At 35.6% G+C, this 27,606-nt stretch overlaps 1 protein-coding gene across 1 annotated transcript in view; it reads right to left on the bottom strand.

Moving 5' to 3' along the window:
• Positions 1–6,696: 6,696 nt before the first annotated feature.
• The window catches only part of CD109 (CD109 molecule), a 202,442-nt gene continuing 181,532 nt past the window's right edge, over positions 6,697–27,606 (bottom strand). The window contains exons 25-33 of the mRNA XM_077162244.1: positions 22,639–22,867; positions 21,481–21,646; positions 19,586–19,776; positions 18,895–19,050; positions 17,715–17,780; positions 14,671–14,813; positions 10,971–11,118; positions 9,318–9,420; positions 6,697–7,168 (exon numbers count right to left, since the gene is read on the bottom strand). Coding sequence (XP_077018359.1) covers positions 6,996–7,168; positions 9,318–9,420; positions 10,971–11,118; positions 14,671–14,813; positions 17,715–17,780; positions 18,895–19,050; positions 19,586–19,776; positions 21,481–21,646; positions 22,639–22,867 — 1,375 coding nt within the window. The 3' untranslated portion in view covers positions 6,697–6,995. The remainder of the gene's footprint in view (positions 7,169–9,317; positions 9,421–10,970; positions 11,119–14,670; positions 14,814–17,714; positions 17,781–18,894; positions 19,051–19,585; positions 19,777–21,480; positions 21,647–22,638; positions 22,868–27,606) is intronic.

The raw sequence follows: 27,606 nt of genomic DNA, 5'->3' as shown, positions 1-27,606 counted from the left end.
ATAATCCAATCAATTGAAGCCTTTTTAAGGAAGGAGAGAGAATTTTGGCTGTTTCTTCAGCCAGTGAGCCTCTCCTGTAGAGTTCGTCCAGACCCTTCATCAGAGCTGCTAGCTTCACAGCCTGTCCTGTGTATTTTGGACTCTTCCATTCCTACAGTTGCATGACATACCTTTATAAATCTCATACTTACAGATATCTCCTGTTGGTTCTGTTTCTCTACAGAACTCTAATACAGGTTGATACTGGGAGTAGTTCTTGAGAAACAGAATCTTAAAAATGAGTTTTTATTATTGGTTTTCTACTCTGTTTCCAATAATCAAGATGGCACTGACAATCCATGGGGCGAGTCGGCAAGAGAGATACTCAAAATATCACCATTAGGTTGTGTGAGACACCTTTATAAATCTCATATCTATGGACATCTCCTGTTGGTTTTGTTTCTCTAGAGAACCTTGACTAACACAAGCTCCAACCAGACATCCACATTCAAGGCAGGAGAAAGAAAAAGATGTATTCCCTTTTAGGAATGCTTCATGAAAATATCAGCAATATTTTAGCCTACATCCCACTGGCCAGAATGTCATCCAGGAAATCACCTAGCTGCAAAGGAAGCTGAGAAAAATAGTTGTCACTTCAAATAAATTCAAGAAGGCTCTGGTGCAAAGGAGGAGGGGGAGAATGTGCTGAGCAGGAGGAAGCAAATGGCACTCTGCCACACTAGACATTATAGCCATTTTCAAAAAGCAATTACTACAGCTTTTCCCAGTTTCCAAACAAAGTTTCCTAGAGTTCAGATATAAACTTATTTGTTAATCTAAGTAATTTGTCCAGTGGTTCTAATTATTCTATGGAGTATAAGTATAATGTTAATCCTATTATATTAATTGACACCATTAAGTGATCTAGAAGTGCCTAAGCTTTCTTAGCTATAGAGTTTCTTAACCTCGGCCCTATTGCATTTTGGGCTAGATATTTTCTTATTGTAGGCAGCTGTCTTGAGCATTTTAGAACCTCTGGCAGCATCCCTTGTCTCTAAGCACTAGATGCCAGTAGCACAGTCCTCCTCCATGTTGTGACGACGAAAAATGTCTCCAAACCTTGCCAAATGTTCTGAGAGGTAGAATCACCCCAGTTGAGAACTACTGTTCTATTTTCAGCAGTTCACAGAAGTCCAGAAAATTCATGGCAAGAAAACTGTTACTAACACTGAGTGGGTATCAAGAAAACGTTACCTGAAGAACTATGCTGCAGATTCAGTACTTTGTGCTTCCGTTTCCCATGCATACACAAACCATGTATTCTCTATTTCTATATAATTTCCCCAACATTGAGTGAGTTCTCACCTGATATTATTTTTCTTATTTCTATCTCGCTGACCTCTCCACCAACCCCACCCCAGGACCTACAGCAAAGGATGAGGGAGGACATGAAGGGGACTGGTGGTCAAATTTCTCTCATCTCACTCTAGCAAGCCCATAAGTTTTAGTTTCCTTGGCAGCTCAAGCAAATGCCATGCAATGGGTCAGGTTAAATGAGAATTTATTAGCTCAAAGTTTTGAGGCTAAAAGAAAGTCTAATTCAAGACATTGTCAAGGCGATGCTTTCTTCCCGAAGACTGACATTCTGGGCTGGCTGCCAGCAATCCTTGGTCTTTGGCTCCCGTCAACATGGAAATGACATGTCTTGCCTCTCCTGGCCTCTCCCTTCTTTTCAAGGTTCTATTATATTTAGCTTCTGGCTGCCCCCTCTGTAGCTTTCTCCCTTTCTGTCTGAATTTCATTCTGCTTCTCAAGGACTCCAGTAATAGGTTTAAGATTCACCCTGACTGAGGTGGGCCATACCTTAACTGAAATAACCTCATCAGAAGGTCCTACTTAAATGGGTTCACACCCAGAGGAATGGATTAAGTTTAAGAACAGGGTTTTTTGAGAGTACATTCAGTTCCAAATGATCACACCATGTAACTCAGTAAAGCCCACTGGAACATGCCCTCAGACAGCCCATTGCTCAAAAATAAATAGGTTTAGATAAGGGAGATTGCTATATATATGTTTTAAGGTAAAAAGAACACAAAGATAATAAATAGATGGGAATTAATTTTTATTGATAAACCATGGTTTCCTATTGATACAGAATTTTGTACAATCAACAATGGCATAGCATCTGAACATTTAAATTTAAAACTTTCAGAATCATTTTCATCAACATATAAAGCTTTGGTTTCTGGAAAAGAGTGTTTTAATTCAAAAGTACTTTCTTCATATTCAAAACAGCTCCTCAAAACAGAGGATTTATGAATAAAATTTCATAAAGCTTCCTGTTCATAAAAGAAACTTACTCCACCATATCGAATCTACCCTACTAAAATTCCCAAAGATAAAGCCTGGAGGACCAGAACAGAGCTTCATCCTATTGCAGTTATCAAAAATAAGTCTAAAGCTCTATGAATGCGATGTGGAACTACCCTCTACCACCAATTTAATACACCTGGCTGTAGAATGGCAAATCTTGTCCTCATGAGAGCAAGATAGGAGAGTGATTCTTAAATATGCACCAACACATGTCACTACCATCCCTATCACAGAGACACACACATACCAGTTTACAAGTGTCCTCTGAAGCAAGAAACTCAGGAATCACCTAAGAAGTATCTATTTTCTAGTGTGTTACAATAATTAAAATAAAAATGACAACAAATTTTAGACATGATGTAATGTGTCACTGTTTTTTGATGAGTGCATGAAAAGAATTCATTGGCTAGAAATATATTTAAAGCAAGCCTATGCTCACTGATATACTTAATAGGAATTTTACATTTAACATTTAATTTCCTGAAGAAAGTAGAATAAAGGTCCTCTATTCAAAGTAGTGATTTTAAAAACTGCACTTCAAATGATTTCTAATGTAACTTAAGGTATTTAAGAATATTAATATAAATAGCATCTTGAATAGGTAAGAAAATTTTCAAGTTCTTAAATTGAAAACTCTTAAAAGTGTGCTATGGGGCGGTGCAACAGTGGCTCAATGACAGAATTCTCGCCTGCCATGCCAGAGACCCAGGTTCGATTCCTGGAGCCTGCCATGCCAAAAAAAAAAAATGTGTGCTTCGCTTTACTAAAATTTGAAAACAAAGAAAAATGAGAAATACACTCTTCTGTCTGTCACACAGAAGCTTCTCTGAGAATGCAAAAGATTCTGAAGCTGATTCAAGAGTGAATTCACCTACTGTAAGTGCCTTGAGTTTATAATCTGCAAGAAAATTATATATTGGTACCTTGACCCATGACAGCTTCTTGGTAGGCTCAAAATAAGTACTTTCCTCATTTCAAGAAATCTTGCCAATGAAGTATTTACACATATTTTTATAGAAATCAGTATTAAAGTTCAATAAAGCATATTAGAAAAGGTAGGGCTGTTGCAAAGAACACAGATTATACTACAACAAGCTGATAAAATGGTCCCTTAAAAAATGACGAAGAAAAATCAGAGATCCAAATTTTTCAAATGTCATGAGACACCCAGAAACGTTGAATGAATTAACTGAATTATGTCAAAATACAGATGTCATTATATTGCCAGACTATTTATCAGTATATTTGTCATAAATAGAAATTAGGGCTAAATATAATTTTAAAAATAATAACAACTATACTCAGCTTTGAAAGAATTGAGTGAAGTGTTATACTACCCCAAATGAGAAAATTCCCACATGTAGATTGTGTATCTCATATTTAAGTAACAAACTACTAGACAGATAAATATTTGTATTCATATAAGCACAATGCTCCTCAGTTTATAATCTTACTAAAAGACTACTTTTTGAACATCTGTAAAAACATTAAGAATACTAGAACGTTACAAATAAAAGGAACCATTTCATTGGGCATATTTTACAGGGTTTTCACTTCTTTTTTAGAATTATGACTGCAGGTGGTAAGATGATAAAATCAAATTTACAGTGCTGTTCTGTCCTAGAATTGTTTACCTACGAGTTGTTCCCAAGGTTCAGTTTCTGGAACCAATGGATGGACAAAAATGGAAGTGAGATATACGGATGTCTTAATAAGGTTCCCAAACAGTAGAAAAGAAAGGGAGACTTTAAATTAGTTTATATCAGTAAATGAAATTGGGAGCCTTCTAAATAGAAGAGTTTCAACATAACAAAACTAAAAGGTAAAATGAGCTTTTAAATATTTGTTACTCATGGCATGCAAAGAAAAAAAGTCTATCTATTAATTACTACTGCTGCCTGAATTCCTTTCCTCATGGCTGTGGTTTTACAGTCTCTTTAATCCAAACCCACTGCTTGTTTTAGCAGAGGAAATTCTATAAGAAAGATAAGGAGGAGGAAGTAGCTTAGGCATCTCCGTAGCACCACTGTACCACAATGTGTGCTAAATCTCTCTTTACCTTCTTCTTTTTAATAAATTTATAATAAAAAGTGATGAGGCTATAAGTTTATAATAAAAAGAGATGCCCATACCAAACTCTGAAAACTGTTCTACAATTAATTGTTGCACTGTGCTTTGACATTTTTTGCTTTTTTGGATATATATTATTTTTCACAAAAAAGAAAAAAAAAGCAATGATAAAAAATATATATTCCTTCTAGCTTCCAACATTCTGGAGCAGCTACAAGGAAAATATCTGAGATGATGGTATGGTGGCCCATGACAAACTCTGGGATCTGTTCTGTAACTACTTGTTGAAGAGTGCTTAGAAAATTATTGCTTTTTTTCTTTCTTTGCTTTGTATATATGTTATACCATGCAATAAAAAGGCTAAAAAAAAAAAAAAGAATGGAGAAAGAGATGAGTTTTTACCTGAAATTGAGTACTTCACAAAAAAGTATTTGAGTTCTAGTTTTTAAATGAGGAAACGTATTCTTTAAAAAGACACAACCTGTCTTCCAATGGCCTTTCCATTCTAGTGTTATCTAATTACTACACTGGAAGGTCAGTATTTTTTACTGAAGAATATGAGTACTGAGGTCAGTATGAGGTTCCATGGACAGGGCAGGGAAGGGGGCATCAATTGCCAATACACACCACCCCCCAACTCCAGTATGAAATTTAAAATATAAAGAAGTCCTAGAGAATAGAGGCCAAAAACACTACTGCAGGAATGTGCCCAACATAACAACAGTCCTTTTCAGATCAGACTGTTTCAAAGGTGTAACAGATCTAAAAACATTTCCCCACTTAAAAATAAATATAAGGAAATCATTTATTTGCTACTTAATCACTCTCTCCATAGACCAATCTCTGAAGATCTGTTTTCTGCATATAAGTTTTTTGGGTTGTGGGGGGGAAGGGTGAATGGTCCAGGAATCAAATCTGCATATAAGTTTTAGGCTCCAAAATGCTGAATTTGGGGAATTCTTACCCTTCTATTAGAATATTTACCCTCAGTATCTAAAAATATGCATAAATAATACATGAACATTTACTCCACTGTATATCTTTTAATGCACTAACATAATTCTTTTTAAAACTAACTTTAAAAGCTATACTTACATACTCTCTTTTCAATGAACATTATTTTTTAAATAGCTTCAAAAACTATAATGCAGGCTCTTTGGAGCCAATGGCAATTATTTTTGTTTTAACAAAACCAAGCCATTTCTTAGAATAGTAAAAGATCTTTAATTTTTTGTTATATCTAAAATATTTCAATATTTTTAAAAGGGTAGGGAAAATAGAAGAAAGAGAGAGAAGGAAAAAGAGAAGAAAGAAATAGAAGAAAAAAACAGAAAGGAAAGGTGGGAGGGAAAGAGGGGGAGAAGGAAGAAGGGAGGTAGGGAATGGGGAGGAAAGAGTTTTTTTTTTTTTAAGTTTCACCGAAATAAACAAACATTATCTTTCAGAATATGGCGTAACCAATGATCCATGTCTTCAAAATTCAGGAATCTTCTTAAAGACCCCCAGCCAGTGTCAAATGTCACTGACACTCAGACACCTAAGCAGGAAGGGGTTCTACAGGATCCTGGGCCAATGCCTTAAAATATTTTAGGTCAGCAGTCATGTCCAGACTTTCTGGTCCCCATCAAACCCCAACTTTATTCCCAGACCACGGGGAGGGCACTCTGCTGCTTTTCACACAGCATTCCGTCATGTTGATCATTCACCATCACTAACAAAAAGTATGTTTCCTGCTGAGGACCTTCTAGTCTAAGCCCTGTGAGGCACACACCATCGTGTTCCCCAACTCTCACCCCGAAAGAGAACCCATGTATGTGTGGGGCTGGGGGGGGGGGGTTAAGAGAGAGTACAGCAGACTAGAACCCCTTTAGGAAGTTTTCATTACACTCTTCAATCTATGAACCCACAATAAGCACTGAGCAAATTCCCTCTCATTCTTCTTTCCAAAAGAAAAAGAAAGGAAGGGTAAAGATTGGGGGACAAGATCAGATTTGAAGTGGAAAAATACCATTTCATTAAAAAAAAAAATTCACCACCCATATTCTAGAAAGAATGAAGCAATGTCCATATAAGAATAGATAATGAGGTCACTGGGTGTGGGATGGGGTGGAGGGTAAGGGTTAGGTCAGAGCTGGGAAGGGAATAGAATGAGTACCCCCTTCTGATTGTCTTCTCCCTTTTCCCAGGGAAATCCATCTTTAATACTAAATCAAACACTGATGTACCAGGATGCATAAGACCTAAGCTCGTTTCTTTAGGAAAATGGAAAGAATATTTAATCTAAAATAACAATTTTATTCTGGAGAAAACAAATATCTCAAAAATCCTAAGACATTTCAAGAAGGGAAATAAAGGTACACAACCACAGTAATTCTTATTCTTGTTCCACAAAAGGTCAGAAGAAGAAATTTATGCAGCTATGCATACTAGGACCTACTGTACACCACCTCTTCCTCTTGCCCTTAAGGGGAAAAAAAACGTTTTTCAAAACAGTCAGAAGCAGTATTCCATGATAAAAGCAATCACATGACTTCTAGAAATATTAGTATAACAAGGAGTCCTTAAAAAATAAATCACAGCCAATGTTGCAAAATGAACAGAAGCGTGGAACAGAAACCGAAAATGATTGAAGAGTGACAGAGCGACACTGAAGCTCCAACACAAGGGTGGCAGCCGACGACGTCTCTGCAAAGGTCACAAGAGGCCAGTTTCGCTTGGGAGTTGTAACTTCTCACTGCTTGTCTCCCTGTTTCAAAGAGGTGGACATCGGTTTACACATCTCTCATTTAGAAACATTTACTTTACCAAAACTCCAGAGTATTTCAAAACACTTTTCTGGGTTTTCCATTCTTCACCTAATTTTATTTTGCTTTACAAGAAATGACTGAAATGCTACATCAGTTGGAGGTATCCACCCTGCTAACCAAATCCGAGAGAGAGAGATGAAACTTTCAGTCCAGTCTATCCACCAGCAGCAGTCGGTCAACGTTAAAAGGCAGAAAACAGACTGCAGCTGCAAGCAGCCCTCACACGCACAACTTTCATCTCTAACTGGAACAAGCAAGATTTTAAATCGAAGACTGCTTAGCCTCCTTAAGAGTTTACATTAGGGCAACATTTTCCATACATTCAAATATAATTCTAATAGTTAGAACTAGTTTTACAATGAGCTTTATTAAAAATATACAGGGCGGGCCGCGGTGGCTCAGCGGGCAAAGTGCTTGCCTGCTATGCCGGAGGACCTTGGTTCGATTCCCGGCCCCAGCCCATGTAACAAAAACGGAGAAACAGAATACAATAAAACAAGAAAATGTTTAAAAATGTTTCCCTTTCTTCCTTCCTTCCTTCCTTCTATCCTTCCTTCCTTCTCTCTGTCTTTCCTTTAAAAAAAAAAAAAAAAAAAAAAAAAAAAAAAAATATACAAATCTGAAAAGAAGTCTGCCCATGCAATGCCTTGTGTGTACATGTTAAAACACTGAGCACATAAGATCTAAAAACTATTTATTCAACCTGGGTACAATTTATAACACAGCTTAATTTAAAAATTCTATATGAACCAGCTATAAAACCACAATAAACTCACTATAACATGTTAAATGATTTTTAATGTTAACAATTTCTTTTTTACAACATTCTACGTTCAGTTTTATTCAATATTTTCAGTTTTTTATATTACAAATGTTTTCTAATTTTAAGTATTTTAACAATAGGTTGTTAGGATTTTATTATCCATCTGATCTTTCCCATACTTTCATTTTAAAATGGCTCCCTTATAAATATCCTGTTTGCTACAGAAAATTTACATAGACTGAATCTTTTTTTCCTTAAATGTTTGAAATGTTCTCTGTGAACCTGCAAAACACAATTGGGGGATTTTGCAACTAGGTGTTTACAAAGTTGGATAACTAGACATTCTCACGAGGTCTCACAGTGAATCCTATCACTCTACCAGAAAAGTGTCACATCACTGTTTTCCCAAAATACCTGGAAGAGAACTTGAACATATGCTCTTCCCCAATCAGAATACTTCAAGAAGAGGTAAAAGACATAGGAGGGAAAACTAATGCTACACCTTCGTCTTAAAAGAACACTCTATCAAATACTACCAACAGTGTGAACAAGTTCATTTCATTTAAAGTCTAATTCTCTACAACTATTTAATGTGAAAATGTTCACACTTCCAATGCATTCTGCTGACTCTGAGACACGAACGTTTATTCAGGATTTGACTTATTATGATTAGAAACTTTAGCCCAGAAATCATACATTACAGAAAAATCACTCTGTGACTGAATGAAAATCGTTCTTCAATGCCATTATTTACTTCCACGATCTTCAGACCAGATTTCTACTTTCACATCCTAAATTTCTATCATGTCATAAAGAAATTACCAGTAAAATAAAAAAGCACACGTTATTTTCCAGGCTATTTTTTTCTTAATATACTAATTTAAAATTTTGCTGTTATTGTATGAATTTTAGCAAAGCAACAGACTGTCTCAATTAATGAATATCTAAACCCGGCTGATGTTATTGAACTCGAGATGCTGATCATGTTCTCTCCTGAGGAACCTCCCATTTTAAAACAGGAACCAGATTGAATGGGTGCTCGGAATAAAAGCAAAACCTTGGAAACCAAACATAACTCTATGTCAGTTTTTCTTTATAAATTTTGTAATTGTGTGTGAAAAACCTAAAATATTATGAGCAAAATCATCACTGCATATTGTTCATTAGCTAAATGATATCATACAACTTCCTGCAGACCCACTTCCCCTCCACCTTCCCAACCCATCCAGGAGGTAAAAAGGACATTTGGAAAAAACAAATTAGCAAATTTGCATGCCTGACTTAACTTCTAAGAAACAGTATTAGGGACTCCAAAATATACTTACTTGGTTCATAGTAATCCACTACGGACACGGAAGCATCTTGGGCATTTGAAACTTTAAAGTTTCTCACAGCAGGAATATCAACACAAAACTGAGTTTCATTTACCTTGAAAAACACAAAAGATTCTTGAAGGGTGGCAGACTATGTATTCCTGTGACTTGGATGCCTCACCCTTTGATGCCTCATTCCCTGTCCCAAGTAGTGTATCCAACCCCCTGCTACCAGCATTGGTTACTAATGGCTCACAGCAGCTCCCCTCTTCAGAGAATCATCTGGAAGTGCGGTAACCCCAGGGTAGGGAGTGCACCCCACAACCAGTGCTATAGGGTATAAAAGGCTGGCCCCCTTGGGTGGTGCAACGGTGGCTCAGTGGCACAATTCTCACCTGCCATGCTGGAGACCAGGGTTGGATTCCTGGAGTCTGCCCATGTCAAAAAAAAAGGGGGGGGGGGACTTGCCCCCTTGCCTCCAGGAGAGACAGTTTATGCTGATTTGGAACACAAAACTGGTTAAGGAATCTGAACTTAGTAAATTTCTTCAAAAATTCTATTACTTGCTAAAAGTAATAAACGAAATATCAAATTAATCAGTCAAAAAGTATAATGGATGTGCAAATTGAGAGAACCATTAACACACTCCAAAATCAATTATATTACTATACAAAAATCTTAATTTTTTTTCCAAGTTCCAAACCAGACTCATGGATTTCAAGCAGTTTTTAATATATAAAAACTCCTGAACAGCAAAAGATTTAGAGATTCTGAATTAGTTTTAACAGAATTTAAACCAGAGGGATTTTTGAAGTTCTAAAACAAATTAGAAAATTGAAGAACTAGCACTTTAAAAGCAGAAATATAACAATATATTTTTGATTCATACTTAGCAAAACTGGAATAAAAAACATACACAAATCCCCAACCCCATCCCCATGTAATATGAGATCCTAAGAACTCAACTTTAGTTCAACCTATGAGATTCATGTAGATGTTAGAAAAAAAGAATACACTTATAAGCCAGCGATTTTGTGACATATAACATGTAGAATGTAGAATTCACCATTTACTTTTCCATCATGTTATTTCATGTTCCTTATTCTTGGATCAGCAGTTTTCAGATAGCAATGTCAAGATATATGAAAGTTAAATAATAATTTTACATAAAGACCAAACCTCTAAGAATATTCTTCTGTGATTTAAAGAACCTAACTTTTCAATGCAGGAATATTAACTCCTTTGGCATATGTTAAGAACTTTATGAAGACATTTTAAAACATGTAACTAAAGCTTTCATTTGCAGTGAACAAGTACTTTTAGCAGTTCCCTAAGGTAGGGATTCTCAAAGTGAAGACTGGACTAAAGTTCTGAAATTATAATATGACAGCTTCTACATATTTTTACACCTGGCACAAAACAGGTTTATTTATCAAGACTTTCTTTGGGCTCATTTTTTACCATAAATCCTTTTAACCTAATTTTATTGAGATGTCTTTTTAGTAGAGAAAAATAAACATTGCCATGCTAAATTCATTCACGACACACAAAACTAAAGTAATGATGATTTAAAGAAAACATGTTTAAAGTAAGGTAAACTTTTGGATACAATAAATGGTAGCTTTGTCAATAGCTATCTGTTGAAACTTATGTTTTACTACTTACAGAATCTAAATACAGGTTGATTTTTCCATGATCATGTTCCACTCTCTTTATTATCTCACTCTGAGAAATTGTATCTGGAGGCACAGTAAAACCACTGAGCATGTTAACTTCCATGAGAACCATGCCACTCCTAGCTGGACCCAAAAACCTAAATCAAAGAGAAGATGGAAAGAAATCTTTTAGGAAAAACCTAAAACTAATGCTAACAAATGAGCTTCATACGGAAATTAAAACTGCCAATTGTTATTCCATTGATTTACTGTGTGAGTCCAAATACAAATCACTATAGAAAAAAATTACATCAGTTTGTCCTTTACTTTAACGTGTGACAGTCATATACCTTTCAACCACAGGAGGAATGATGCTATGATGACGTATTTGTATGACAGGTATGTATGAAATCAATGCCTGCATGTACCAACAAGTTGTAACAGATACCAGCTATGCCCTTTCAACGGACTACTATGTTTTCTAGTGCTGATTCCAACATGAATTGCATTTTTCATTTTATCAAAAGTTGACAGCCCTAAACATTTCCAGCTAAAAGCTAAGAACAGAGAGGAGGCATCACTTGATCACTTAGTGGGAGACCCTGGCCAAGTCTTTGGCAATCTTTTCTTCATCTGGTTTTGAAAAAAGAAGACCAGTGGGAAGATGCCTTCCCTTTGTTCTCCCACATATTTGGAGCACATTTTGTGTTTCCTTTGGCCACCCTGAGAGTATTATAAGCCTTGGAGAGTTTTATTGATCTCTCACCCTGTTGTACACAACGTGAGTGTCAAAAGATCTGGGCACCACATATTTCGTCTCTTTGAAAATAAGTATTTTTCTAAAATGAATAGGGGACAAGAGTTTTTTATTTGGAGCAAAAACAGCCCATTGTGGTTATGGAAAGGAATTTGTTTCCAACATGAAAGGATCATAGCATAGTTAAGTAAGTTCCTTTTGTCGTTTCAGCCAGCAAAAGGGGCTGTTGAATCTTGCACTTCAGAGCGAAGATATCATGCCTATCAAACATGACTGACTGAAAAGCTACCCAGTACAACTGCTGACTTCAGCCGGCTCAGCAATCCGAAGCAAGTGAAATCAAGTGCCAGAAACCAACTGCCAGGTGATGCAACCTAGCCAAAACAGATGCTACTGAAACTACTGGATTGAAACTAATGGCGTTTGTGTTTAAGTAGATATTCCAGATGAGATAACAGTCAATCTGTTAAAATACAATGACTTTCCCTATATCATCAAAACAGCCTTAGCGGTCTCTGGCCTTTCTACCAGCAAGGGGAAGAATTTGGTATGTTACCCTGACATACAGGAAACCTAGTCTGAGGTGCGTAATTAGACCACCTGAAATATCAAGCAACCTTTTCATACAGTGCCATTGAAAAAATGCATTTAAACATTATTTGTGTTTCATGCCAGATTTTTTTCAGAAAATTAGTGCCAATACCTGTGGTGGCCTGAAGTTATGTACCCCAGGAAAGCATGTTCTTAATCCTCCTCTGTTCCTGTGCGTGTGAACCCACTGTAAATAGGATCTTTTGATGAGGTTACTTCAGTTAAGGTGTAGCTCAATTGAATCAGTCTGGATCTTAATCTTACTGGAGGCTTTACAAAGAAGCCCACAAAAACAAAGCCACAGGAGGAAGAAGACAGAAAGCAGTGGAACACAGAAGAGAAAGGAGAAGATGCTGCCATGGGCCATGCCAGGGGACAGAAAATCCAAGGACCAAAGATCACTGGCAGCAGCCCTAGAACACCACAGACTCCAGGGAGAAAGCACTGCTTTGCTGACGCCTCAGCTTTGGTTTTCTTCTAGCCTCAAAACCATAACCCAATAAAATTCCCATTGTTTAAGTCAAACCATTGCATCGTATTTGTTTTAGCAGCGAGGAAACTAAAGCATCATCTAAATCCTTTTTATAAAACCTCTTCCTTCACATGAAAATATTTTCCTTCTTTATGTATTCCAAAACCACCTTATATATATCAACTTATAAACCAAAAGTCATTATCACCTGATTCCTGATGCTAGAATTAAGAACAAAGAACTAGAATCCTGCATCCTTATGGGAACAACCCCTATAAATGGTGAGGCCCCCTTCATGGTCTGAATCCTGGTTTCATCTCATTCTCTTCATGTGTTTCCCCGTCTGTTTCTTCACCTGACCTCACTGAAAGGTAAAAACCCTTCTCATTGTGCCATGAGACTATTTTTCTTTAGCTCTTGTCAAAACTTGAGGATTTTTTTACTGATCTCTGCCTCCCCCTTCCAAACAATAATTTCATGAAGGCAGAGCCTGTCTCTTTTGACTCATTATTATATTCCCATATCTGACACTGTGCCTGGAACATAGAAGAGATTCACTAGTAATTACCGAATGAATGAAATAAATGAATGTGTGAAAGAAAAACACAGATGATTATAATACCTGGGATACTGTATGGATTAAATGAGATGAATGTAAAAGTGCTTGATACAGTGTCTGGGATTTAAATTTGTGATAAATAACAATACAATTATTATTATAATACAATAATAAGAATTTTAATGTTGTGATTCTGAAATAAAGTCCAATTTCAACCTTAGTAAAGAATAATGAAGACCCTACTTTCTTCTCATCTGAAAAGGAAGCTACTGTAGAAATTCTGATAGCACTTGGCTACTGGTTCAAAATGTCAAGGCAGGTGAAGCAAGGGGTAAACATGTAGGATATTTTACATCAAAATCAAGAATAAGAAGGCCCAAAGAGAGTGCAGACAGTTAGCAGTAAAGGAAATGTGATGGGACAATGGCTAAGAAGTTTGACCACCTGGAGGAACACCTAGAGATGACCTTGAAAAGCAACTGGCAGCTCCGGACCACATCAGTGACTCCAGGCCCAACAACAAGCTAAGTTCAACCACAGTACAGTGGGATATTTAAATAGGGCAGACAGAATCTCCTCAATATCAGTACATTTTTATAGTAATTCCCAGCTCAATGCCAAATAATGCATAAGTGAGAGGCTGAATTGATACAAGGATGAAATTTTAAAGCCTCTTGATTCAAGAACTTTCAAAAGAATTTGTTCTTAGGCTTATATGTGCATTTGAATGAGCAGAAGAAGCTGAGAAATGCCAACTTCACAGACCCTACCTATGTGAAGTCAGTAAGTTGCATTTGGACCCTTTGTTCCTTACGAACCAACAAGTTCCTCAGATCCTTACACAGACCAAAGCTAAGAATCACCCTAATAAGAACTTCCAGAAGCTTCAGCTCAGTACCCAAATATCCAAGGTGAAAACTTTCTAAACAGGAATATATTAGTCCCTTCACTGAATTTGAATGCACACAATTAACATGTTTCAGTTTTAAAACATAACACTTAAGGTTAAATGTGAATGTGGAAAACTTATTTCAACAGAAAAATAGTTCATAAATTTTCTTAGTCCTGATATTTTATCAATTTAATATGTTTTCTATAATTTGTTATAAATACAGGTAAATTTGTAAATAACTTTTGAACAAGTTTTAAAGTGCTTAAAAATAGTGATAGTTCTAGTTTGAAATGTGAAGTGTAATGAATAATTGAATTCTTGTTGAATGTAACTCCTTACATTGATATAGTTACAGAAATATATATAATTAAATCTTCAAATCTATTTTTCTAAAAAAAGAGGAGGAAAAGAAGGGAAAGGGACTAAAATATATACCTACCTTGTGCACACATTCAAATTCAAGTGATCGACATCATCTGCATTATCTTTTACAGCAACATCTAAATCAAAGGCTTCTTGGTTTTGGAGAGATCTTCGTCTGCTAGAAGACCCTGAACTTTTCACATTATAAACAACATTGAGCTGCAATAAATAAAACAAATTAGCAACAACTTACTATCATTACCTATTTGAAATATTAGGTAATGATTCTCTTTGGGATAATATCAATTAAATTTGGAAATAATATCAAACCAGAAATAATAGTTTTAGCGGCTAACAAAGTTCCATTATTAAAAAACATTATTGTAAAACTTCATAAACAATGATTTTTTTTTGTATGCTATAAGGCAGGGTCACATTTCATTATTTTTCCATGTGAATATCCCGTTATTGCAGCACCATTTGTTGAATTTTTGTTTGGTTGGCTTTTGTTTGTTTGTTTTGATTGCTTGTTTGGGGGGAAGTACATGGACCACGAATTAAACCCGGGCCTCCCACAAGGCAGGTCAGAATTCTACCACTGAACTACCCTTGCACCCCCCAACAGTGATTTTTTTAATTTAGAAAATTGTTAGGTAATGTTGCGAAACAAGTATTAGAAACTACCACGAATGATATTCATGAAATATTGTTTTTTCAAAGAACACAAAATATTCCCTTGAAGGAAAAGTAAAGCTATTTTCAACTCTCTTGAGAGCATCCACTAATTTCTAAGTTCTGCTGGAGCCCAACTAGAGCCATTTTTCACAAACTGGAATTTTAGAAACTTTCAGTACATTAAATCAAAACAAAAATATCTAAGAGCCTTAGATGAACAGAAATGTGTCCTCTAAATCCAGTCCAGGATTCCTTTTGATCATACATGTTTTTCAAAGATGATATAATAAATAATGGATTTCAATTCAACAGTCTTTTTTAAGCATTTACTCTTTATCCACCAATGTGATAGGTACTGTGGGGACTCTGGGGGAGTATAAGGGCAAGTGTCTTTTTCAAGAGGACTGTAAAATTAGAAGCCTAGGAATGTACTCAAATTTCTTAGGTCAACCTCATTCCATCTCTTCTATTTTTTTGGATACCAAGGCATAGAAAGTTTACTATTTCTATGTCAAGCTGTCTTTTCTTTTACTTGTACTTAAAAAAAAATGCTCTTCAGAACTAAAACTCCAGTGTCCTTTGTGGATTTACACACCTTTAAAAATCCTCTAAGTCTTCATCTTTCAAACCTGAGAATTCCAATCTTTATATCTCAGACTCAAATAATCCTTCATGCCTTTAATCATTCCAGTTACCCCACTCTGGACATTCTCCAACTCTTTCTTAAACTACAGCAATTAAAATTATAGAGTATTTCTAGAACAGCTGAACAATGATTTCATATAATTGGAGGACTGATTTCTGTTATTTTCTCTATAACTCTTTCTGTTATTTTCATTATCCCAATGGTATACCATTGTCCTTTAGTAAGAATGTCATCAGATGACAAACTAGGACTACTAGATTTATCCCTTAGGACATAATTAACACCCAACTATAACTAAGTATTAGAGCTTTTATTTGGCCCACAGTAAAGTTCACTCAGAGAAATTCAACAGATCTTATAGATGATTCCCAACAGTTTAGCATTTTATTACTCAAAAGAGATTAAATTTTCTACAAACCTGAGACTTTTCTTTACCCTCCATCTTCCACAGCACTTATAAAAATATCAACTAAAAGAAATCTTAATACGCATTCCTGGGTGACCAATTTTTTTGCAATTTTTTTTCTCCATTGTGAGAAGCACCTATTGGTACCTACCTTTTTCTGCATTTTGATACACACAAAGGACTGGTGAATATTCTGACCATTTACCCTTGTGTCCTTCAAACCTCAAGTAAAAATCACTTGGTTACAGTAATTTATCTACATTTGGTTTATCAAGAATGAATTCCAACCAATCTGGTGATTTAAGTATATAAAACTTTTCAACTGCATCTAAATATCCTGTGCCTTTATTATTGGATTTACTGTTTGCATCAAAAGACAGCTTTGGAATGAGAATTTTCCTGTGGTCTGCGTTAGTACAGACCAACACAAATAATTCATTCTCTTTCTATCCTTTTCATTACCATTCCTTTTAACTGTGAGCATCTTTCCTTGATTTTTTTTTAAACATTTACTGTGTTTTGAGTATCATGCAAAGTAATTTCAGCATTATTTGGAAGTTTGTAAATTATACCTGACCACCTGCGCTACTTAGCAATTGTACCTGTACTGTTGACTAGAACAATCATTCCAATTTTTGAAAAAGTATCTTTTCATTATTCTGGTCATTTCTTTTACTTTCTCAATAACTTTTTCAGGATTAGTCTGGTTTGGTTTTTTTCTACCCAAACACATAACCAGTTTGGTTCTATAAAATAAAAATAAAATGATTTTAAAGGTATTACTTATTATACTAACTATTCCATTCAGCATTTTTCATACTACTTCCATTTTATTGTAGCTCCTACTGTATCATAAAAGGTTGATTTTTTGGGGTTTTCTTCCTGTATCAGATCATTTAACACAACTGCTATATTTACTACTATATAGAGACATATTTCCTATCTTCAAGTCAATAACTTATAATACCAAATTGACCTTTTATAATCTTAGATGAGTCTTCAGAAGTTGAAAGAAAACTGTGTATTTGTTTATCAAGTCATAATAGAAACAATTAAAGCATTAGAATTTCTGAGCTATATTTTCACACAAAAAAAGATGGGAATTCCCAACAATCCACATGAATCATACTGGAGAATTTTAACCCTCACTTCAAAAAGCAATTAATTACCAAGAAAATTTTTTCAAATAGATTATCAGTTTCCATAACTAATATCTACTCACTAGCTGGCTATACTTTTTATTAAAGAGAGTGACTTATTTTGCCTAAGTCATAGAATAAATCATTAAGAATTTTATACAAATTATTTAAGTTAAAGATTTACCAATGTCATAAGCTGAAGAATTATTATAACAATCACATTTAACCAAACAAAAATAAACATTATTACATACCTGACAAATAGCAAATCCAAAACCACTTGCAGAAATATTCACTTCAATCGGTTGTTCCACAGCAAGCTGAATAAAGGGGGGAAAAGTGAATGGAGCTAATTCTCCATATCTAAGTTCTTCCAAATAACACAGGAAGATCAGTGTTCTCCCACATTCAAAGCGTAAGCAATCTGCGGAAAGGGCTAAAAGCTTTACGCAGCCTCACGTCAAAAGCTATGGGTCAACCAGGTGAATGAGGACTGAAGGCAAAGGAAGTGCACACTCTCTGGGCACCCCTCACTTCATCCATTGGGAGGGCACACTCATGCTACTGATAGGTCTGTCTTCCTTTAGGAGTTGAGAAGCATGAAAGGCAAGAAACAGAAGTCATCTCTCTAACTTCCTTAGGACCTTAATCCTTCAGCCTTCCTGGAAACACAATGGCACATCATCACCTTCGCCTTTCTTCCTTCTTTTCCTTTCCCATCACCCCTCTTCTTCAGTTTCCAGCCTTGAAATCATATCATTCATCTATTACCCTCAACTTCCCACAAGGCTAATCAAGGGAATAAAGTTAAAGGACTAGCATATTTCTTTATTCCATTTTAAGGTAAAAATTCTGCTACTGGTTCTACTCAATTGTCCTAAGAGGAAGTGTGGTACGGCTGAAAAGAATATGGCCTTTGAAATCATGGGTTCAAATCCTAGTTCTCCTGTTTCTAGTAACACGATATTGAGCTGTCTAACCTCTCAGGGTCTCAGTTTCATATATGAATGAATGGGAATAAAAGTACCTACTTCATAGTGCTGTTTTATGAAGTAAATGAAGTAATATATGCAAAGCAATTTAATACAGCCTATAAAGAATAGAAACTCAATGAATATTAATAATATTCATTATTAGTTAATCTTATTAATCTATTAATCTTATTAATAATATTATCCCTTTCCAATCTGACAATGCCTATCTTTTATCCTTTTCCACCAATCTTTGCAAAATTCCCATCCCCTCTACCCTTCTCCCACTCAGCAAATTCAACCAAAGGATGGTACCCTTTCCTCTCTGTCTCTCTGAAGGGCTCTGGACACAAGTACTCGTTGAAGTAAATATAATGGGAATAAGGCAGCATTTCACCATAAAGAATCATTTACATAACATTTTAAATAATTACCCCTTGTCCAAAACCTGCATTTTATCTACCTCTACCATCTGAAGGAGAAAGCGGTTCCGCGTGTCAATCAGAAACTTTACAGGACTCAGTGAATTAGGCCCCACCGCTGTCACTTGGATATTTGTCCTTTCTGTGTTCGTTAGGGCTGCAAATTCAGAGAGAGCCTTCAAGGCCACAATCGTGTCCTGTTGAGGAAAGGAAAATGTTGAGGCATATAAGCATATATCAAGGCCTCCAAAAGGTAAATTTAGATATATTTAGGACACCTGTTATACATTCAACCATCTTCTTTGGGAGTGAAATTCTCCCTCACTCATCTTTGAATCTCCCTGGTCTACCAGACAGGAGAGGCTTAGGAAGTGTTTGCTCAATTGAACTGAGGATTCACTTGGATCTCAGTAACCACAACAAGTGAAAAATGACTAATATAGATGGTAAATTAATTAATTCCTTATAAATACTGCATATGAAGTTCATAGCAATAATGAGAAAAAAAATAGAATTAGTTAACTCAAATCTTTGACTTGTGTTACTAAACTTTTAAACTTCCAAGTAATTTTATGACGACATGAGAAGAAGCAACCACATATTTTCCAACCAAAAAAAGCATGTGTGTGTATATATAATCATATATATATATATATATATATATACACACACACACACATATATATGTATACATATATACAAGTTTCAAAAAAGAAAACTATCATCTCTCACCTGGGTAGATGCAAAACCTCCCAAGCTATTTCTTTGCCTGCTTAGCCACTTCATGATAGGGATTCCCTCAGAAACTCGCAATTGCAAGAAGTGTGAGAGGAGTGCATAGGCTGCAATTTCAATATCCAGTGAACTTGGCTGCCAGGATTCAGAAAGTTTGGATACTGATGACACCCAGAATTGCATACCTTCTGCAAGTGAAAAGAAATAACATTCTGAGCAATTGTAGAAAAATAACATATTCCTACACTGGGCTAAGTTCTATTTGACTAGCATTAAAATAGATAGAGAGATAAAGATATAGATACATATGAAGATATTTATTCTATATAAGTACATGTGTTTATATGTACCCATATAAATATATACACATGTCACTTTTCAAACTATTTCAGCTTATAAATTTTCATCCTTGTCTTCTATATTTGAGGATGTTTGGATAGAAATATTTTCCCAAGAGAAATTCCATAAATTTGGCTCAAGACTAAGCAGCTATAAGTAAAAGTAAGAAAAATACCTATTCCTGAAGATAATGTACATAACTTATCGGACCAGGCCATCCTACAGAGATGTGAGTACTGGAAAGCATACGTTGAAAGAACCCTGTTCTGGGGATCTGTCATTAACCAGCTCTAATGTTCTGGAAACCTCTCCTTTTCTCATTATCTGAAATCTGGGGTTAAATGTTCAAAATCCAAGTCCCTAAAGATGAAGTTGGACGAGGGACTCAGCCAACTCAATCACTTTCCTACAGATATTCCTGCTCTAGCCCCTGAAGACCATCCTACTTGGTACCCCTCCCCCTGCCAATATTACTATTCAGATGATGATTACATTAAAGTGGAATGCAAAATAAGTACCACTTATTTAGCCAAGCAGAGAAGAAGAAATGTTACGGACAATGTCAGCCTCTATGCAACAATCTTCTAGCTGCTAGCACTGGAATAGGTGATAAGAATTCCACCTAAGTTACTGCTAATAACGATATAATATTTTATGCAGCCCCTAAGCACTTTCTACAGTTATGTCCTCTTGAATTAAGAGAACTCTGAATCAGTGGACATCGCCTAAAATTATTTCTCCCTGTTCATTTTCATCTCTCTCATACATACATACACACACATACACACCCACAAATGGATATCTGATTTCAAAGAACCCATCTGAGTAGTAATGACAGCTATACTTTTTGTCCTGTGCAGCCCAAAAATCAGTCACCGCTCAAAAAAAGAAAGAAAATCACAAACAAACAAAATCATACACATAGCCCATTTATTAATAAGCACTTTTTCGGTATTTGGAGTTCTTTCCATTTCCTTCTTTAGGGACTTGGATTTTAAACATTTAACCCCAGATTTCAGATAATGAAAAAAGGAGAGGTTTCCAGAACATTAGAGCTGGTTAATGACAGATCCCCAGAACAGGGTTCTTTCAGTATTTTAGTTCATACTTTTTAGCACTTGCTGTGCGGCAGAAACTGTGCATTATTTCATTTAATCCTTGTAGCAACTCTAGAACAATTGCTATTCAAACCTTACAGCAGAGCAAACTGAGGCCCATCAAGGTTAAGTAAACAAAGCCAGAGTTTAAAATCAAAACTCTCCAAAACCTTCTAAGGTCTTGATCACTACTCAAGGCCTCCAAACCAGAAATGCTACCGAGGAACTAAGGAGGTATCTGTTCTGAGTCATAAAAATCTCTAGAAAACACTTGGGAAGAACAGAAGCAGGTGGCTATGCCAGGCCCATCATGATCTCCTTTCACATTTCATTTTTCATCTCATTCAGAGGATGAAACATAATCAACTTCATTCCAGGCTTACAAAATTTTCTCAAATAATTTATATATTTCATAACGCATAACCTCAAATGGGTCCCCACCACGCCACACGTTACCTTCTTGTTCTGATCTCCAAGTCAGCACATTTAAGGCTTCCTTCGCTTTAGAACTCCCCACTGATGACAGCGCATAAGTTATAAGAGCTAGAGTATAATTATCTGAAATTCCTTTATTGAATTCAGACTCCAAAAAGTTGATAGACTCTTGCACATCAACATTAGGCTTGAAAGAAAAATATTTTTATATTTTACTATTCAAAATAACCTATTAGCACATATTTAAACAGAAAGTACTTTGAAACATTTATTCAAAAATGATTTGTATCTATTAAGCACCTGGCCTTTCCTAGGTAATAGGAATCAACAATGACCATTGATTGATACTTACAGAATTGCTATGCATTTTGAAAATAATACTGCTTATCAGGTTTTAACAGTAAATAAGCCCCTTTCCTTGAAGGAAATAAGATGTGGAGCTTTCACCAATGTTTGTCCAACTGGGTATCATGAACTCAGATGATAGCAGAAAATACAGTTTTAGAAAGATATTTCTCATATTTGATATTGAGTGTTGAAGCTATAAATTAGGACAAGTTTATCTTCTGCATGCCTAACTGAACTAGGAAAACGGTAGTAGCTTAATAATGAGAACAACTGTTTTGAATCATGTGAAAAGCAGACAGCAGCAAGCAGTGAAGGTATCAGTCACTAAGACAGCTCTGGTGCAAAATTAATCTTATTAGCATAACTTTATACGCACACACATTCTTATCCAGGAATCCATGCTCATTAAAAGTGCTTTTCAGAGTGTGGGTGCACTTTGCCTTAAATTAATAGACACTGTAATTGTTCCATGCCATTTTAGAAATCATAAAAAATCTAACAAGCTAGACTTGTAAGAAAACATTTCCAAATTCTAAAATACGTCATTTGCCCTTCAAAATTAATCTTTCCAATGATAAAATATATGTTGACTTTTCTTACCAATAGAAAATATGATGACATTTATATTAGAAAACATTTTCAGTATTCTCTTAGTTATTCTGAAAGAGTAGGTTAATATTTCTATTCTCTGACTTTGGCTACAAAGGCAAAGTAAAAGGATGGCCAAATTCAGATTTGAATGTGAGGTGAAACCCTTACTCATAGTCATATATTTGACACATCTTCCTTGCTATTTTTCACCCATTGTTTATTAAATTAAAGATTAAATACCTGATACTTCTTATATCCCAAAAGAGAAGTCACAATATAGGCTGTCAGTGTTACCGGGCTTTTATTGCCACCTTGAAGCTCACTATGGAGCACTCTTCCTGGCTCCCAAAATTCACCATTAGATTTCTGACGTCCTTTGAGCCAAGTATATGTTCTGTGCAATACATTTTCATCAATATCTATGTAAGGATCAGCTTCAAGGAAACATCGCAAAACAAAAGCTGACAACCTGGGTGAAATGGGGAAAAATTTACGTGAATTAAACTTTATAAAGTCCTCCAATAACATTGTGCAGGCAAAATAACAACAACAACATTTTCTCCCTTTTAGAAGATTCACCAAAAAAGAGAATCATTGAAAAGAAACAATGGAAATAAACACAGCAAAGAGACCAGATAAGAGGCCACCTGGACCTAGCAAGCAGTCTGAGTTACATATTAAATGAGGCCATGAAATTCCAGCTGGACTCACAAAATATCAGACTTTCAAAGGAAATTAGAAACTATTTGATAATTAATTAATTAATTAATACTATTTATTATAATAATAATAATAATAATAAATATATCCTTATTTGATATTTCAAAGATTGAGAATTTTGTTTTGAGATAGTTAAATAAATTGTCCAGAGTTACTCATCTTTACTGTACTAGATTTTTTTTTAACTTTTTTTTTTTTTTTTTTTTTTTGCATGGGCAGGCACCAGGAATCAAACCCAGGTCTCCGGCTTGGCAGGCAAGAACTCTGCTGTTCTAGATTTTTATTAAAGAACACTGAATCACACACTTCTCTCTAATCCAGAGCCATGGATGATACACATATAGATCAGAATCAAACTGTAGTGCTTTTAAAGGTGAAGGTGGAGAATAGATATTTTCTGTACTATAGGATAAGAATCAGCAAACTTTGGCCTGCAGTCCAAATATGCCTGATCAAAACTTGGCGTTTGGGACAAATACAGACCAAGGCTTGTTTTTTGTGTAGCCCTGTCTCCATTACCTAAAAATATGTTCAAAGAGAGTAAGGAAGGGAGGGAGGGAGAGAGGGAAGGACAGATGGAGGGAAAAGGGTAGGGAGAAGGGGTGGGGCAGAAAGGGAGAGAAGAAAAGAACATGTAACGGAGATGCTGTCACCAGCCAAGCTTGAAATATTTATAACCTGGCCCTTAATAGAAAAGTATGCAAACCCCTGTACAGAACACTAAATACTGAAATACAAGAACATCAGTACTCTTGAGTCACACGGTGACTCAGTGGTAGCATTTTCGCCTGCCATGACAGAGACCTGGGTTTGATTCCTGGAGCCTGCCCATGCTAAAAACAAAAAACAAAACAAAAAAAAGAACATCACATAGAAAACTGGAGCTTACAGTAGACCTAAAAGGCAGGATACGACATGCCAAGGTGTCGTTCCCCCAAAGAATCTTTGAACAACTAGTAAAAAGCTGGCAGAGCCATCTTCCTCAAAACTATGATATTTTCTTGAAGGTTTCAGTACCTGGGAAAGTACAAATCAAGAAAACGCAGCTCTGTAAAGGGTAGGAGAAGCTACTGGTATCCTTGCTGATCCTTCGCCCACCATCTCCCCAGCATGGTATGAAGCCAGCCAGCATCTGCTTTGTGGGTCCCTGGACCTGTTCCAAAGGGACCAGAGCAACAACAGGCACACTAGGGTGCCTATATGTCAGTGTCAACCTATCAGGCAGCAGTCTGAAAGATTGAACCAGGACACTCATCTCTGGCTCACACTCCCAGAACTTGCCTTGCAGGCAGAAGCAGCTTATGGACAGCTAAAGCAATGTAAGAAGTCATTTAGTCAAACTAGACTAAGGCAAAGGATTTCTACTTGTAAGACACACAACCGAATATCTGAGGTAGGGGTGGGAGAGTCTAATACATAGGGAGTAGAAGGGACATTCATATTCCTAAAAATGGGGGAACTACTAAGGCCACAAGTGAGAACAAGCCCAAGACAAGACAAGCTCAGAGAAGATGAAAAGGACCCTGCACTTCACTTTAGCAACTGGATGAATTTCTTGATAGGACAGAAGGGCTAAACTCTACAGGAGAGCACCAACCAAAGCAGGCCAAATTGCAGACTATGAAAGGTATTTCTTGCATTGGTTTGTTGGTTTTTGTAACTAAATCACCTGCCACTCAAGGAAATCTCTGCCCTATCATTCACTGGATCCTTAAGGAACAGACAGCTCTAGGACCAAAACTCAGAATTAACACATTAAATTATTAAAATGTACAATATGAAACAAAACATTACAAGACAAACAGAGAAACATGATATGATGGCCCTTCCAATGGAGTAAGATAAAACTTCAGAAACTCATCAACTAAGAAACTCATCAAGTCTAAGAACAAGATAAACACTTTTTGCTGAAAAAGAAAAAGAAAAACATGGAGAAAGAACTAAAGGATATCACAACAAAATGAAAGAACAATATGACTATCTCAATAAAGAGCAGAGATTTTAAAAAGGAACCAAACAGAATTACAAGAATTGAAGACAACAACTGAAATGAAAAATTCCCTAGAGGGTTTCAACAGCAGGTTGGAACTCGTAGAAGACAAATCAGTGAACTAGAACACTGGACAACTGAAATTATTCAGGCTGAGGAGCAGAGAGGAAAAAAAAAGAGCCTATGAGACACTATCAAGAGTACTAACATAAGCATTATGGGAGTCCTAGAAGGAGAAGAAAAAGCAAAGGATGCAGAAAGAATATTCAAAGAAATAATGGCACAAATTCTCCCAAATTTAATGAAAGATAAAAATACACACATTCAAGAATATCAATGAAACCCAATAGGATAAACTCAAAGAGAACCACACACCCCCAGATACATAGTAGTCAAACTGTTGAAAGGGAAAAATAAAGAGAGACTTCTGAAGCTGCAAGAGAAAAGCAACATGTTATGTACGTGAGAATCCCAATTAGATCAAGTGCCAAATTCTTATGAGAAACCATGGAGGTAAGAAGGCAGTGGAACAAAACATTCAAAGTGCTAAAAAAAATTGACAACCAAGAAGTTTACCTCTGGCAAAAAAAAAAATAATAAGTAAAAAATGAGGGAGAGAGTAAGATATTACTGGAAAAACAAAAGCTGAGAGAGTTCAGCACCATGAGGCAATCCTATAGGCAATGCTAAATGAAGTACTTCAGAGTGAAAGAACAGTGCACTAAACTGTGGACTGAAGTAGCATAGAGGAATAGACTGATAGTAAAGGTAAGCATCAGGGTAATTATATATAATTTAATTAAAGTACAACAAAAAGGTAGGGGGGACAGAGCAGTATAGGACAATGTATGTGCATGCTACTGAAATTAAGTTGTTATCAACTCAAATGTGATTGTTACAGATTTAGGATGTTAAATTTAAGCCCCATGGTAACCCAAAGAAAATATATGGAAAAGATACACAGAAGGAAATGAGAAAGGACTCAAAATGATACACTACAAAAAAATTAACTAAATACAAAGTAGGTGACAGATAATATGAGGGACAAAAAAGGTATCAGACTTACAAAGACCAATAAAAAACAGCAGAAGAAAGTCCTGCATTATTAATAGTTACTTTAAATGTAAATGGATCAAATGTTCCAGTTAAAGGCAAAGATTGGCAGAATGGATAAAAGAAAACATGATTCAAATAAAATCTGCTTAAAAGAGATGTACCTTAAATTCAAAGATACAAGTAGGTTGAAATGAAAGGATGGAAAAAATGAACCATGAAAACAGTAACCAAAAGAGAACTGGGGTAGCTATATCAACATCAGATAAAATAGTCTTTAAGTCAAAAACTGCTACAAACGACAAAGAAGATCACTATATGATGATAAAGGGGTCAATTCAAAAGAGGACACAGCAATTATAAAAATATACGCCCTAATATATAAAGTAAATATTTTCAGATTAAATAAACAGTTCTACATTAATAGTAGAAGACTTCAATACACCACTTTCAATAATGAACAGGTAGGACATCTAGACAAAGATCAAAAAAAGAAAAACAATACTATAAACAAAACAGACCTAACAGACATATACAGAACACTTCATCCAGCAATAGCAAACTATACATTCTTCTCTATTGCACTTGGATCATTCTCCAGGATAGACCATATGTTAGATCACAAAAAAAGTTGCAATAAATTTTAAAAGACTGAAATCATACAATGTATCATTTCTGACCACAAAAGAATTAAGCCAGAAGTTATTAACAAAATGAGAACTGGAAAATTCTCAAGTATGTGGAAATTAAACAACACACTCTTAAATAACCTATCGGTCAAAGAAGAAATCACAAGGGAAATTTGGAAATACCATGAGGGAAATGAAGAGAAAAACATAACACAACAAAACTTATGGGAGGCTGCAAAGGCAGTACTGAGAGGGAAATTCATAGCTCTGAATTTGTACATTAAAAAAGAAACACTTCAATACAGAGTGTTAACCTCAAAACTGGACGAACTAGTAAAAGAGGAGGAAACGATACCAAAAGTGAGGAGAAGGAAGGAAATAACAAGATTGGAGCAGAAATAAAGAGAATCAGCAAAAGCAAAAGCTTGTTTGAAAAGATCAATAAAATCAACAAACCTTTAGCTAGACTGACAAAAATAAAAAGAAAGTGGACACAAAGAGCTTACAATCAGAAATGAAAGGACAGATATAACTACCAACCACACAGAAATAAAAATAATTATAAAGGATATTATGAACAACTGAATGCCAACAAATTGATGACATATAAGAAATGGACAAATTCCTAGAAACATAAACAAAAAGAAATAGAAGATTTCAACAGACCAATAACAAGTAAACAGTCTGAACTGGTCATTAAAAACCTCCCAAAAAGAACAGCTCAGGAAAATGGATTCACTGGTGAATTTTACCAAACATTCCAAGAAGAATTAACACCAATCCTATTCAAACTCTTTCAAAAAAGCTGAAGAGGAG

This window comes from Tamandua tetradactyla, chromosome 5 (genome assembly GCF_023851605.1).
Source record: "Tamandua tetradactyla isolate mTamTet1 chromosome 5, mTamTet1.pri, whole genome shotgun sequence".
In the NCBI taxonomy this organism is placed as follows: Eukaryota; Metazoa; Chordata; class Mammalia; order Pilosa; family Myrmecophagidae; genus Tamandua; species Tamandua tetradactyla.
This window is presented reverse-complemented; position numbering and strand designations above follow the sequence as displayed.